The 16,456-nt window shown below is 45.5% G+C and overlaps 1 protein-coding gene across 1 annotated transcript in view; it reads right to left on the bottom strand.

Moving 5' to 3' along the window:
- Nucleotides 1-13,438: 13,438 nt before the first annotated feature.
- srms (src-related kinase lacking C-terminal regulatory tyrosine and N-terminal myristylation sites) overlaps nucleotides 13,439-16,456 on the bottom strand; it is a 27,173-nt gene continuing 24,155 nt past the window's right edge. The window contains exons 6-8 of the mRNA XM_085393720.1: nucleotides 16,297-16,456; nucleotides 15,710-15,866; nucleotides 13,439-15,210 (exon numbers count right to left, since the gene is read on the bottom strand). The exon at nucleotides 16,297-16,456 is cut by the window's right edge and continues 22 nt beyond it. Of these exons, the coding sequence (XP_085249846.1) occupies nucleotides 15,011-15,210; nucleotides 15,710-15,866; nucleotides 16,297-16,456 (517 nt within the window). The 3' untranslated portion in view covers nucleotides 13,439-15,010. The remainder of the gene's footprint in view (nucleotides 15,211-15,709; nucleotides 15,867-16,296) is intronic.

Here is a 16,456-nt window from a genome sequence, read left to right as displayed (position 1 = left end):
ATGGCTAAGGTACACATTAGGCTGACATCTGGGGCCAGAGCTGAAACTGTTCTGGGCCAGCACAGGGCCAGCAGTGTGTCTGCAACTGGCCTTGTGCTGGCTCATGTGTGGGCCACCTCTGGTAAACCAGATCTGGGCCACCATAGGGCCGTCATTCTTTGCGGTACGCAGGCCATGTGTAAGCACATTGTGTGGGACAGATCCAGGCCATACCAATTTTGCTATGTGGGAGGAATTATGTAAAAATAGAAACATCATAAAAATGAAAATGAACATAAAGTAAAATGTACTGAAAAGAACATCAGTATGGCCATCATTATTTGCTTGGAAAGTCTAAAGTTCCATGGCTTTGAACAGCCAGAGAACGCAATGCCCAGCTTAGAGCGACTAAAAGTAACTTCTTTTAACATTCTGTCATTCTGCTTCTATATCAAACATCCACTAAAAATAGTCATTTGAAAAAAAATATTCGCCACTTTTCATCAGTTTGGGTTCCTCTGTTTATAGCAATTTTTAGAAAAGAACCCAATACCTTTGTCACTATACAGTTGTACAGTGAGATACAGAGCATCTCCTACTCATTGCAAACATGCTGGGAGGGTGGCTCCATCCGCCTTAGTGCAGCTGCTGTACCATACTGTGATGCAGTAAGTTAGTAGGCTCTCAATGGGCGAGTGGTGGAAGGGTGAGCTGTAGTCCACAAAGAGCATTCTGGCGTAGCTCTGCCGCTGTTCTAGGTGACTCAGCACCGAGTGGAGGGTGATGGCATCTTCTGTGGATCTGTTTGCACGGTATGCAAACTGGTGGGGGTCGAATTCTGGGGGGAGGTAATCCTTGGTGTGCTGAAGGACTAGTCTCTCAAAGCATTTCATGATTACCGGTGTGAGGGCCACAGGGCAATAATAGTTCAGGCTGGTGATGGGAGACTTCTTTGGTACTGGGATGATTGTGGCTGATTTTAGACAGGATGGGATGGCTGCTTCATCCAGTGAGAGGTTGAAGATTCTGGTGGAGATGAGGGTGAGCTGGTGGGCACATGGTCTTAGCACTTTACCACGTATTCCGTCTGGACGCCTTCCTGGGGTTCACTGCTAGGAACACACATCTGACATCGTGCTCCGTTACAGTGAATGGAGCGGTGCAGGAACCAGGTGAGGATGAGGATGGGAGCAGGGCTGAGGCAGATGAATGCTGCTGTTGTGGTGTTTCAAAGCGGGCGAAGAAGCTGTTTATTTCCTCTGCTAGCTGCACACTCAGGTTTTCTGTTTTCACAGTTCTGCCTCTGTGGTTTATGATGTCTATTATTCCATGCCATGTGTTGTTGCTGGACAGGTGGGACCCCTTTTCAGGTCAGCTCGAGCAGACCTGTACAGAGCTTGTATTTTTGAGGAATAATGTTATTATTGAATAACAACCATGTTCTCAATGAACCCAAAAAACTCATTAATATCAAAGCTGAATGTGTTTGGAAGTAGTTTTTAGTTTGTTTGTAGTTTTAGCTATTTTAGGGGGATATCTGTGTGTGCAGGTGACTATTACTGTGCATAATTATTAGGCAATTTAACAAAAAACAAATATATACCCATTTCAATTATTTATTTTTACCAGTGACACCAATATAACATCTCCACATTCACAAATATACATTTCTGACATTCAAAAACAAAACAAAAACAAATCAGCGACCAATATAGCCACCTTTCTTTGCAAGGACACTCAAAAGCCTGCCATCCATGGATTCTGTCAGTGTTTTGATCTGTTCACCATCAACATTGCGTGCAGCAGCAACCACAGCCTCCCAGACACTGTTCAGAGAGGTGTACTGTTTTCCCTCCTTGTAAATCTCACATTTGATGATGGACCACAGGTTCTCAATGGGGTTCAGATCAGGTGAACAAGGAGGCCATGTCATTAGTTTTTCTTCTTTTATACCCTTTCTTGCAGCCACGCTGTGGAGTACTTGGACGCGTGTGATGGAGCATTGTCCTGCATGGAAATCATGTTTTTCTTGAAGGATGCAGACTTCTTCCTGTACCACTGCTTGAAGAAGGTGTCTTCCAGAAACTGGCAGTAGGACTGGGAGTTGAGCTTGACTCCATCCTCAACCCGAAAAGGCCCCACAAGCTCATCTTTGATGATACCAGCCCAAACCAGTACTCCACCTCCACCTTGCTGGCGTCTGAGTGGGACTGGAGCTCTCTGCCCTTTACCAATCCAGCCACGGGCCCATCCATCTGGCCCATCAAGACTCACTCTCATTTCATCAGTCCATAAAACCTTAGAAAAACCAGTCCTGAGATATTTCTTGGCCCAGTCTTGACGTTTCAGCTTGTGTGTCTTGTTCAGTGGTGGTCGTCTTTCAGCCTTTCTTGAACTGAACATGAGTTCCCTGCAATTTCTGAAGAATATTACAGTAAATCTGGCTGAAACTTGGCCCAGACGTACAGCAGGTTTCCCGGAGGAGGGATGTGTTGAAAGTTGGACCTCAACTATTATGGATGATTTTTAATGAATTTCTGAAATTTCCATAATTGTAGTGTATTGACTGTATTGAATTGCATATAAATGTCCTTTAATTTCTGAGTAATTTTACAGTGAATCTGGCTGAAACTTGGTACACAGGTACAGTAGGTGTCCTAGAGGAGGGATGTGTTGAAAGTTGGACCTCAACTACTCAGGATGATTTTTAATGAATTTTTGAAATAAACATAATTGTAGTGTATTGACTGTATTGCACTGAATATGAGTTTACTGTGATTTCTGAGTAATATTACAGTAAATCTGGGTAAAAACTGGCCCAGAGGTAAAGTAGGTGTCCGAGAAGAGGATTGTGTTGAAAGCTTGGCATCAACTTTTAAGAATGATTTTTAATGAATTTTTGAATATGCAACCAGACTGTCACGATGGCTGTATTGGGCTGTTCCATTGTAATTTGTGTGTTCAATCAGGATATAAAGCGAAAAGGCGCTACCGTAAAGACTGGTGTAAAAGCGCAAGGAAATTTATGCGGCGGATAGGAGGCGGCTGGCTTGACCGCGGCTCACAAATGACGGCTCACTTTACCGCGGTCTCTCTGTGACTCATGACCACTGATCAGCGGTTATTATAATTTGCACATTAGTGATCATAAACTGACCTCACAGCCCATTGTTAGTCATTGTGCTAATGTGCTGTTTACAAGTCCCAAAGGCTTCATGGGAGAAACGTTTCGTCGCTCATCCCAGTGACGTCTTCAGTCTTGGATGATGAAGAAACGTTTCTCAGTGAAAACGTCCAGATGGACAGAATCCGCTTCCTGGGATCCGGATTCCCTCCTGAGGTGAAGGATCCTTTGGAGGGGCCGTGGCTGCGCTCGAGCTGGTCTTGGAGCTAAAAGACTGACTTCACTACGTCACCATGACACTTTAGTGATTCTACTGTTAGAACTTTACCGCTGCACCGTATCTCGCTGGAGATGAGCTGTATGTGTGACCGTGTTGAGTGTGAAACACAGATAACTGCTTAAAGAAGTGTTTTTGTTTATTGGCTTACTGTTTTAAAGTGTTTAGAATTTATATTTTACACAGGTTTGGTTTACCAACAAGTATTTATGACAAACACTGATAACATGTTAAATAGCAGTTTAAAAGACATAAATAATTATTGGAATAAAATTATTATATTGGTTTAACATATGGGAACTAAATACACTTAACATTAAAAAAGTTTAATCCTAACAAACATTTTGGGTTATTTAAACAAGAGGGGAGAGTAAAAACATGAATGAAAAACAAAAATAAATCCTGTTTGTTTGCATATTGTGCAGTTTTAACACTGAAGCTACACATAACATTTATCCTGTGTAACACATGAACATATTCTTTGTTGTTAATCCAACAGGTCATTTTTTCATTTTTTCACATTTTCTGCACTCTCCAGACGTCCACTGCACGGATGCTACCCGTGCGAGACAGACAGCCAGGTCAAGGCATATGTGAGCAACGTAGTGACAAGCAAACCTATCAAGTCACATAAGTTGGAGGAAATTCGTAGAGCTACACAGAGGGACCCGGAGCTTCAAAAAGCAATCACCTTCATCAGATAAGAGTGGCCTCGGAGAATGGCAAAGAGCTCACCACTGCAAGGCTTTTATGCAGCCAGAAGCCACCTTTCAGAATCCAATGGTCTAGTGCTCTACCACGATCGCATTGTAATTCCCACAGCACTCAGACCCAGTGTCCTTCACCAATTACATGAAGGCCACCAAGGACTAGGGATGGGCATCGTTTAGGTTTTATCCGATACCAGTACCAAACTGGTACTTTTGAAACGGTGCCGGTGCTTAAACCGGTGCTTAAAGAATGGAGAACACAAAATTGGTCCAAAAACCTCTCATGTTCAGCTGTTTTTTTGTAAAAAGATAACAATGTTAGCCTTTTCTGCAGCTATGGGGCATATATGGTATCACTCTTGGCTGGAAGCAGTGCTTAAACAATGGAAAAAACACAAACTTTGTCCAAAACCTCTCATGTTTAACTGTTTCCCACTTTTTCTTTGGTCATTTTAGCCTTTTTGGCCAGGGTGAAGGGAGTATCTGCCATCAAACAAGAAGACAGCAGCATGTAGCTATGATGGTGTTTGCTAGTTCACCTTACATGCATTAATGTAATAACGTGGTTAGCCTACTCAACGTAAATTACACACGAACAACATGAAGCTACTCACGCAGAGAAGAACGGCTGCTGCTGCATCATCATCCTCATCATTTCTGCTACACTGGCAGGGCTAGGGGCCAGGACTCTCCTCTTCATGTTTTTGGGGGATGTTCTAACTCCGGGTCCAATAACAGGCACCACACCTGCAGTAGATGTGCTCGGTGTGAGGTCTCGCAGCAAGCTATCAAATACGGCGCATTTCTCGGCTTTTAAAAAAAATGCTATGCGTCGCCAGGTGTTTCATCGGATTTGAGGTGTTACCTCCTTTGACAGTATCACAGTATCAGCTTAAAGCACTTGTTGCTGCTGAGTTTGCATCTTTTGCTGTGAAGTACAGCAGGACTTTGACCGCTTCGCTTTGGGTGTTTTTAATCTGTAGCTCTGCTCTAAAAGAACGTACGTACCTGGGCCCGCCTACTATCCTCGGAAACGTAAAATGATTGGCTAGAATACAAAGTGTATGACATCTCAGGGAAATAAAGCACCGAAATGTGCGCTGCTTTTCGGTCTGGTTACTACCGTTTATGTCAGAACCGGTGCCATCATGGCACCGGATACCAGGACCCATCCCTACCAAGGACTAATTAAATGTAGAGCGCACGCAAGATCAACAGTCTGGTGGCCCAACATTGGACTTCAAATAACACACAAGGTGAGGTCATGCACCTTTTGCAGAGAGCACAAGCCTACACAGCGATGGGAACCCCTCGTGACTACTACTCTGCCCAATGGCCCCTGGCAAAAGATTCCAGCTGATCTGTGCGAGCATGAGGGTAAGAACTTTCTTGTCGTTGTTAACTATTTTTCAAGAGACATTGAGATTGTTCCCTCACTACAACACCCAGCAGACAGGTCATTAACAAGCTTAAACACATGTTCGTTAGATGGGGCATCCTGTTAGAACTGGTCAGTAATAATTGGACACAGTTCACATCATCAGAGTTCCAAGACTTCAAACTGAGTTATGGCTTCACCCACACTACGTCGAGCCCTCATTACCCCCAGTCAAATGGAGCTGCTGAAAGAGCTGTCCAAACGGCCAAGTACATTCTCAAACAGCCTGACCCCTGCTGAGCCTTAATGAGTTACCGCTCTACACCAATTGCAGCAACCGGTGCAAGCCCAGCTCAACTTATGACAGGACGTCAAATCCGCACCGCGGTTCGTGCTTGAGAACACTGCGTCTTATTGCCTCCGATCATGACAGTGTCTGTCTCCTGAATCCAAACTGGAAGCTGGTTCCACAGAAGAGGGGCCTGAAAACTGAAGGCTCTGCCTCCCATTCTACTTTTAAATACGGGCCGAAGTGGAGGAGTGACAGTCTACAAAAATACTTTTCACCTGTCCCTTTCTCCAGTTTTGAACTGAATATGTTTGAGCTTGGTAGCAGTCATCCTGTTCTTTGTGTGGTGATCTACCGTCCACCTAAATATAACAGGAACTTTGTTAATGGCTTCTCTGAGTTCTTGGCTGAAATAATGCCAAAGTATGACAAAGTTTATGGGTGATATGAGTATTCATGTGTGTTGTCCTACTAAAACACTGGCAAAGGACTTTTTAAATCTACTTGATGCTCTTAATGTTTTGCAGTCTGTCACTGGTCCCACACATAAACATGGACACACTCTGGTTTTGTCTCATGGTTTACCTGTTTATAACCTTCAAATTTATGATGCCGTCTTTTCTGATCATATGCCTGTATTGTTTGAAACTTCCCTGTAATATCACTACCTGTGGTCCTCCAACTGCTTCTCGCATGTTTAAACCATCAAATGCTGCTCAGTTTTCTACCACCTTTAATGTTGATTCAGAGCTTTCAGCCTGTGCTCACACCGAGGAGCTGACTGCAAAGTTTTTCTCTACTTGTGAAAACATTCTGGACGCTGTTGCTCCTCTGAAGGTCAGGCGGCCTAAATCGAAGTCTGAGCCGTGGCTGAACGACATCACTCGGGCTGCTTGAAGAGAGTGCAGAAAAGAAAGAAACTAAATTTTATTCATCGTCTGCCCTCCTCCCGTGTGGTGTACCTCAAGGATCCATCCTTGGGCCCCTTCCTTTTAGCATTTATTTACTTCCCCTTGGCCATATTATTAAAAAGCATAAAGTCTCATTTCATTTTAATGCGGATGACTGTCAGATGCATCTACCCCTGAAACACAATGAGCCCAACCCCCTCAGGCCTATTTTAGACTGTCTCAAGGACATCAGAGCATTTTAATGAAAAAAGACTGAGGTCGTTATCTTTGGGCCGAGCGGCCCTGGTGTCCCACCATCTGACTTGGGTCCTCTCACACATGTGTCAAACCAGTTGTCACCAGTTGTCAACCAGTTGTCAGTTGTCAGATGTCTATTCATACTAATGTACAGAATTCACCTGCTTGCTGCTACTACTGCACATTCACCCAATACTGCACATTCACCCAATATATATATATATATATATATATATATATATATATATATATATATATACATATATACATATATATATACACTCAACAAAAATATAAACGCAACACTTTTGTTTTTGCTCCCATTCCCCATGGGATGGACGTAGAGACCTAAAATTCATTCAAATTTCAAATTTCAAATTCAAATTCAAATTTTATTTGTCACGTACACAGTCATACACAGTACGATATGTAGTGAAATGCTTGGACAACTGCTCGTGACCTAAAGAGAACAAAAAAGGAAAAGGCTATGAATAAGATAGGAAATAAATATGAAAAATTAAAAAGGGTAAATTTAACTAGGAAGGAATAAAATATAAATTAAGGTTAAAAATGAAATAACTGTACAACACAAATTAGAATGAAGGGTAAATTTAACTGGGAAGAATAAGATAAAGATAAATATATAAATTAAAGTTGAAAATAAAATAACTGTACAACAAAATACACAATATAGAACTATATAAGAATGTATGAAGAAATATAAATAAATATATACACAATAACAGCAGCTGTACAAGTATTAACCGGAAATGAAGAATATAGTGACCAGTGTTGTGCAAAAACAAAGTCCAGAAAGTCCAGTGTGTGTGTAAGAACCATATGTGTGGGTCAGTACTGTGTGGTGGTGTGATTGAGAGACCGTATCGCCTGCGGGAAGAAGCTCCTCCTCAGTCTCTCTGTGTTGGTCTTCAGGGAGCGGAATCGCTTTCCTGACCTCAACAGAGAGAACAGTCTGTTGTTGGGATGGCTGAGGTCCTTCACCATCTTCCTGGACTTGGTCCAGCACCGCCTGCTGTAGATTGAGTGCAGGTCAGGGAGCTCGGAGCGGATGGTGCGCTCAGCTGACCGCACAACCCTCTGTAGAGCTCGTCTGTCCTGCATGGTGCTGTTCCCGAACCAGGTTAAGATGTTTCCCGCCAGGATGCTCTCTATGGTGCACGAGTAAAAGTTCCTGAGCACCTTGGAGGGCAGTTGGAAGTCTCTCAAGCGTCTGAGGTGGTAGAGACGCTGTCGGGCCTTTTTCACCACGGTGTTGATGTGACAGGACCATGACAGGTCCTGCGTGATGTGAACTCCGAGGTATTTGAAGCTGTCCACTCTCTCCACTGGGCACTCGTTGATGACGGGGGTCTGGTAGTTCCTCTCCTGCTTAGTGCTGAAGTCCACTATCAGCTCCTTTGTCTTACTGACGTTTAGAAGGAGGTTGTTCCTCTGGCACCAGTTCTCCAGATTCCTAATCTCCTTCAGGTAGGCCGTCTCGTTGTTATCAGAGATCAGGCCCACCACGACGGTGTCGTCAGCAAACTTGATGATGGTGGTGGAGCTGGTAGTGGCCACACAGTCATATGTGTACAAAGAGTACAGCAGGGGGCTCAGAACACACCCCTGGGGGGCTCCAGTGCTGAGAGTGGTGGAGGCTGAGACATGTCCGCCCATCCTTACTGCCTGTGGTCTGCCAGTTAGGAAGTTGGAGTCCAGATACACAATATAACCATCCCTCCCAAACAGTGGTCACAAATCAGTCCAAATGTGTGGTAGTGGGCACATCTGCTATATTGAGATAATCCATCCCACCTCACAGGTGTGCCACATCAGGATGCTGATCTGACATCATGAGTAGTGCACAGGTGTACCTCAGACTGCCCACAACAAAAGGCCACCCTGGAATGTGCAGTTTTTTGCACTATTGGGGGTCTGGGGACCCAGAACCGGTCAGTATCTGGTGTGACCACCATTTGCCTCATGCAGTGCAACACATCGTCGCATGGAGTCTATCAGATTGTCAATTGTGGCCTGTGGAATGTTGGTCCACTCCACTTCAATGGCTGTGCGAGGTTGTTGGATATTCGTGGGAACTGGTACACGCTGTCGTATACGCCGGTCAAGCACATCCCGAACATGCTCAATGGGTGACATGTCCGGTGAGTATGCTGGCCATGCAAGAACTGGGACATTCTCAGCTGCCATCTGCCCTGAACAATGTGAACCATGATTCATCCGTGAAGCGCACACCTCTCCAACGTGCCAGACGCCATCGAATGTGAGCATTTGCCCACACAAGTCTGTTACGGCGACGAGCTGGAGTCAGGTCAAGACCCCGATGAGGACGACGGGCATGCAGTTGAGCGTCCCTGAGACGGTTTCTGACAGTTTGTGCAGAAATTGTTTGGTTGTGCAAACCAATTGTTCCAGCAGCTGTCTGGGTGGCTGGTCTCAGACGATCTTGGAGGTGAACCTGCTGGATGTGGAGGTCCTGGGCTGGTGTGGTTACACGAGGTCTGCGGTTGTGAGGCCGGTTGGATGTGCTGCCATATTCTCTGAAACGCCTGTGGAGACGGCTTATGGTTGAGAAATGAACATTCAATGCACGGGCGACAGATCTGGTTGACATTCCTGCTGTCAGCATGCCAATTGCACGCTCCCTCATTGCTTGTGGCATCTGTGGCATTTTGCTGTGAGACAAAACTGCACATTCCAGGGTGGCCTTTTGTTGTGGGCAGTCTGAGGTACACCTGTGCACTACTCATGATGTCAGATCAGCATCCTGATGTGGCACACCTGTGAGGTGGGATGGATTATCTCAATATAGCAGATGTGCCCACTACCACACATTTGGACTGATTTGTGACCACTGTTTGGGAGGGATGGTTATATTGTGTATCTGGAATGAATTTTAGGTCTCTACGTCCATCCCATGGGGAATGGGAGCAGTAACAAAGGTGTTGTGTTTATATTTTTGTTGAGTGTATAATGTTTTTCCTCTACACCCCCCCCAATTTTTTTGCACATGTCGAGGAGCGTGTCAGGTTACATTTCACTGTGTGTTATACTTGTATAACTATGCACGTGACAAATAAAGAACCTTGAACCAACGTTGCAGTAAAAATGGACCCAGATCTTAAAATGGACAAACAGGTAAATACAGTGGTGAGAAAGAGCTTTTTTCAGCTGAGGCAGCTCTCTAAAGTCAAACCTTTTATTCCTTTTTGTGACTTGGAGAGACTTTTACACACATCTGTGACCACTCGCCTTGATTATTGTATTGGACTTTATATTGGTTCAAGGTTCAAGGTTCAAGGTCCTTTATTTGTCACATGCATAGTTATACAAGTATAACACACAGTGAAATGTAGCCTGACACGCTCCTTGACATGTGCAAAAAAATTGGGGGGGGGGGGGGGGGGGGGGGGGTGTAGAGGAAGAACATTATATATATATATATATATATATATACACACACACACATATAGTATATACACTGGGTGAATGTGCAGTAGTAGCAGCAAGCAGGTGAATTCTGTACATTAATATGAATAGACATCTGACTATTTTACAGGATAGACAATATAAGCATATTTAAAATTAAAGGAATTGAAATGTACATTGTGCCTTGGTTTAGTGTCTGGAAGAGTCCTGTCTCAGTCAGTTATAGATGATGTGAGAGGGCGGGTGTGTGTGTTTAGGGCACGGATGGCTTGGGGATAGAAGCTCCTCTTGAGTCTCTCTGTCCTTGCCCGGAAGATGCGGAACCTTCTACCAGATTGCAGAAGTTGGAACAGTTTGTTGCCAGGATGGGACGGGTCCTTCAGTATCTGCGCTGCTCTAGTCCGGCATCTCCTGGTGTAGGTGTCCTGAAGCGGGGGGAGAGCAATCCTGCAGCAGCGTTCTGCTGTACGGATCACTCTCTGGAGAGCTTTTTGGTCCTTCACACAGCTGTTCCCAAACCACGATGTCATGTTCTGTGTGAGGATGCTCTCCACAGCGCCTGTATAGAAAATCCTGAGGATCTTTGGAGAGACCCTGGTATTGATCAGGCTTCACTATCACGCGTGCAAATGGTCCAGAGTGCTGCTGCTCGCCTGCTGACAGGGACACACAAACGTGAGCACATTAGCCCTGCTCCTGCCTCCTTACACTGGCTCCATCTTAGAATTCATTTTAAAACTTTGTTTGCTTTGAAAGCTTTAAATGGCTCCTTCTTACCTGTCAGACCTTTGACACCGATACACTCCACGAAGGTCTCTCAGATCAACTGACCAGTCACTCCCTGCTGTCCCCATGTCGAGACTGAAACACCGGGGGGACCGAGCTTTCGCTGTTGTGGCCCCCAAATGATGGAATAAGCTGCCCCTCTATATTAGGCTGGCCCAACACTTGAGGTGTTTAAATCACTTTTAGAAACACAGTTCTTTTTTCAAAGGCTTTTCAGGAGTAGCACCAGAGTCAGTTGTTGGTCCCTCTTAATCTTTTTATTTTGTTAATTTTATTCATTGAATAGAATAGAATAGAATTCAACTTTATTGTCATTGCACATGCACAGGTACAGGGCAACGAAATGCAGTTTGCATCCATCCAGAAGTGCTTTAGTGATATAGATATATTACAATATATATTAGCAATAATATAGATATGTGAGTATATTACAGAAATGGGTCTATTATGGTATGTTATAATGTACACGGTATGAAGTATGTTGTGAATATTCTATAACTAAGTATGTACAGGCTGTAGTGAGTACAAACTATGTACAGGCTATAAATATGAAAAACTATACAGAATATGAAATAAATAACTTTACAGAATCTGAGATATACAGCTATACAGAAATGGGAACTATGCAGGTTATAAACAGTTGTAGGATTAAAGATTATCGAATGTACAGAATGATTATTTACACAGAGCTATACAGTAGTGCAGTTAAGATAAGTGAGGGTGTAGATAGTTTCTACAGAGGCTATATAAAGTGCTAGTGGTTGTGAGTGGTGGTTCACTCCATGTTATTATTGTGTGTTTGAGGGTACAGTTGTCCATTGTGGGTGTGTGTATGTTCAGTCCATGAGTTTAACGTGGGTCAGATGTCAGGAGGCAGAGTTCAGGAGTCTGACAGCTGTGGGGAAGAAGCTGTTCCGGTACCTGGTGGTCTTAGTCCGGAGGCTCCTGTGGCGCCTCCCAGAGGGCAGGAGGGTGAAGAGTCCATGTGATGGGTGACTGGGGTCTTTGATGATTTTCCCAGCCCTTTTCAGACACTGCTTCCTGTAGATGTCTTTTATGGCAGGAAGTGGTGCTCCGGCGATGCGCTGGGCAGTTTTCACGACCCTCTGCAACGCCTTCCGGTCCGAGGCAGAGCAGTTCCCGTACCAGACTGTTATACAGTTGGTCAGGATGCTCTCGATGGTGCAGCGATAGAAGTTCACCAGGATGTCTGAGGACAGGTGGTTCTTCCTCAGAGTCCTCAAGAAGAAGAGGCGCTGGTGAGCCTTCTTGACCAGCTTGGAGCAGTTGGTCGTCCAGGTGAGATCCTCGGAGATGTGGACTCCCAGGAACTTGAAGCTGCTCACACGCTCCACAGCCGTCCCCTTAATGTGGATGGGTGGATGTGGGTCAGCATTCCTCCTGTAGTCCACGATGAGCTCCTTGGTCTTCTCGGTGTTAAGCAGCAGGTTGTTTGTGTCGCACCACTCAGCCAGACGATCCACCTCCTCCCTGTAGGCGAGGAGGTGTATATCTTATCGTCTATTTTACTCGTGTTTTAATATTTTATATACATACTGATTTATTTTTATCTTCTTTTTCATTCATGTATTTATTTTATTGTCGTTTATATTCATTTCTTTGTCTGCTTGATGTTTGGTTTTCAACTGCTATCTCTGCTTTATTGTTGGAAAGCACTTTGGTCAGCTTGTTGTTTACGGTGCTTTATAAATACAGTTGGGTTGGATTATTTAAGACCTTGTATGTGAGGAGCAGGATTTTGAATTCTGGATTTAACAGGAAGCCAATACAGGAGAAATCTGCTCTCTCTTTCTAGTCCCTGTCAGCGGGATGAGACAGAGCAGGGAGAGTGCTGGCGTGAATCAGGTTTTCTCAGAGGTTTGGGGCATTGCTGTAATCACACTACTGTAATCACACTACTGTAATCACACTGACTGCTGGCTTTGTGGTCTTTTGTAGCGAGCAGGCAGATGTTTTGGTGCTGTGTAGGCGTGTCTGATCACAGGCCAAGACAAGAACTGCTGTTTACTGTCAGGCTGTTTTTATCATTACGATATCTGAAAGGGAAATACAAACCTGTTCAGCTGAATTGTCTCTCACACACAGCAGAGGTCAGGGCTGCTGTCCACCATCTGTGTCCAGACTAAAACTATGATTGTGATGTTGTGCAGTCTCTAACACGTGCTCGTGTGTTAACGCTGCTTCAGCTGCTTCTGCACACGTTTCTGCTTTAAAGCAAAATTCCATCAATAATGAAACTTTATCGACACTCTCTGTACAATCGTGTCCATGACAGTTTTTGTTTATTGTTGTTAGAAGATTAATTCAAAGAAAAAGATTTAAGTTGTTTGTTAGATTTGGGATATTTCTGCTGTGCTCAGTTTGGAGCCCCGCCCACTGCCGGTCGCTTGGGAAGGCTGTTGAACAGGTTACACACACTTCAGGAAGTGCTGCACATCAGTACGGCGTTATGCCCTGTGACATGTGAATGAGTGACGGCACACACACTCGTTTCCACAGTGTTTAAAAAAAACTTTATTTGCAGCGCTGTCACAGGTCGAAGTCGGACGTGTGATTTGGTGTTTATGGCTCAAGTTTCCTCAACTTGGCTTTGTTGCTCATGCATAAAAGACCAAAGTTGCATTGTTCTTAAATTGCATTGCAGGTTGCAACATAATGTTGTACAATTTAATGGTGCAGAACCCCACACAGCTCACCCCCACCCACCCTGAAGAGTGTGGCTGAGTGTGGCTGAGTCATTGTCAGTGTGTGTTGGTGTCGTCTCTAAGTCCACCTCCTGCAGTGTGTGTGTGTGTGTGTGTGTGTGTTGTAAACATAGGCACTGGAGCTGTAACTAGCTGTTAGAAGAGCATGAACGCGCGGCGCTGCATCGAGGTTCGATGTGTAACGCGGGTCCAAACCTTCAGAGAGGGAAGACAGAATACTTCACGCCTGTGGGTTCATCAGATTAACAGAGTTCAGCCAGAGAGCAGGCAGCGGTGCATGGGCCCAGCCTGAGAGGACAGGTGTGCAGGTGTGACTGCAGGTGTGGCTGCGTATGCAGTTTTTAACATTAAAGACACGGACGCCTGAACACATCTCTGATTCACTGCACGTGTGCAGGGAGGAAGTGCTGGCGTGAATCAGGTTTTCTCAGAGGTTTGGGGCATTGCTGTAATCACACTACTGTAATCACACTACTGTAATCACACTGACTGCTGGCTTTGTGGTCTTTCGTAGCGAGCAGGCAGATGTTTTGGTGCTGTGTAGGCGTGTCTGATCACATGTGACACGTTAATGACCCCAATGCTGAGCGGACACTTTTAGGAGCAAGGCTGTCGCTGCTTCTCTGCATAGATTTGGGTCTTTTTCGTGTCTCAAACATGTTTCGATGCCCGTGTTACAAATAGACGTCTGGTTAACGTTGGCTGTCGAAGCCGCTCTGACCAATCAGGACTGTGGGAGTCCACCGCTCCGCTGCTCTGTGACGGCAGCAGTCGGACTCTGAGCCGAGCCGCTAGCGTGGCTAAAAGACCCCAGCAGGCGTTCTTATTGCACAAAATATTTTTACCCAGAAGGCTTTGCATTCAAAACACACGTCATTCATTCAGGTCGTGACCTGTGAGTCCAGAGTGCGCACGCACAGACCGACACCGCACTGAAGTAATAAACTCTCATTTAGAAAACCGATGGTAGAAAACTAAAAAGAGGGTCGTTCCAGGTACGAGCGGACCTCCACGCCTCCCCCACGCCGTTCACTCTCTCTGTAAACCCGAGTGTCGATCACGATTCCTCTGAGGAGTCCCGATGGAATTGGCAGAAGTCTTCCTCACCCCCTCCCTCCCAGTACAGGAGGAGGATACCTGTGCGGCCTACACCTCTACGGTCTTAAAATATATCTTGGCATATATGGAATCCAGCTGGCTGTGCAGGGCGTGGAAGGAGGGTCTCTTGGAGGGCTCAATGGCCCAGCAGTCCATCATGATGCGGTAAATGTTCGAAGGACAGCGGCTTGGAGAGGGCAGCCGGAAGCCCGACGTTAGCAGATCCATCACTTCCTTGTTGCTTTTACCTGGAGGAGAGGACAGACAGGCAAACACGAGCACAGGAGAAAAGAGCTCAGTCCAAACTCAAACTCTGAATGACAGAAAGGAGTGTGGTGATTCACATAACTGACTCTTTCCTAAGCTTACTGAGCGCTCACAGCTCACACGACAGCCAATCAGAGCAGCCACGCAGGGACAGGGAGAACCAACCACCGAGGAAGAAAACCGGACTTTACAGCTGAAAGTAGGCGTGTAGTGTTACCACTGCACTATCCAGCTGTGTGTGTGTGTGTGTGTGTGTGTGTGTGTGTGTGTGTGTGTGTGAGAGTGTGTGTGTGTGTGTGTCACTTTTACACACACACACACACACACACACTTTTGCTTTGCTACGCTCAGTCTGGCGCGTGATGAAGGTGTGCCGGTACGACGCCCGTTGTTGCTGCTGTGAGGCTTTTGTGAGGCGGTGCGCTCTGAATAGCTGCTCTCTGTTAAACAGGTTAGACACACTGAGTCTCGCTGCGGTACCTTCATAGGGCATTTTGCCCCGTGACATCATCTCATACAGCAGCACCCCGAACGACCACACGTCCGACTTGACGGAGAAGCGCTGGTGAAGCGCCGCCTCGGGTGCCGTCCATCGAACGGGGATCTTTGTGTTCCTGCTGGCTGTGTACACGCTGTCCTGCACACACGGGGACCACAAAGATTTCAGTTACACTCCAGGACCTGCTGTCCACCTCATCGTCTCGGCAGCACGTCCCCTCACACCTTACTCCCTCCCACCGAGGACGTAAGGTGTGAGGGGACTCGAGGTTCATTGAAAGGCCTCTGATCTGATGTCTGTCCAGAGTTTCATCTCTAATACACCCTGAAACATCTGCAGGGAACACAGATACATATATATGACAATAACAACAGTAATAACACTGTGATTACAGCTATCACTGATTCATTTGATGTGTGTGAAGCTTCAGGTTCAGCAGTGACGTTTTAGAGCTTTAAGCAGAGTAACATGCCTGAACCACTTACATATTTCACATATTTTGTCCTTCAAAATAAAAGCTCCTTCTGTTCTTGTACAATAAAACGGCGTGATGAACAGGAAATGTTACCCTGATGATGCGAGCCAGTCCAAAGTCGGCCACCTTACAGACGAGGTCGTCTCCCACCAGGATGTTCCTGGCAGCCAGGTCTCTGTGCACGATGCTTCTGTCCTCCAGGTACGCCATGCCCTCTGCCACCTGACTGCCCATGTAGATGAGATGAGCCGAG

Source organism: Rhamphochromis longiceps, linkage group LG20 (genome assembly GCF_057381845.1).
Source record: "Rhamphochromis longiceps isolate RC_006_pf linkage group LG20, R_longiceps_female_GT1.1, whole genome shotgun sequence".
Lineage (NCBI taxonomy): Eukaryota > Metazoa > Chordata > Actinopteri > Cichliformes > Cichlidae > Rhamphochromis > Rhamphochromis longiceps.
This window is presented reverse-complemented; position numbering and strand designations above follow the sequence as displayed.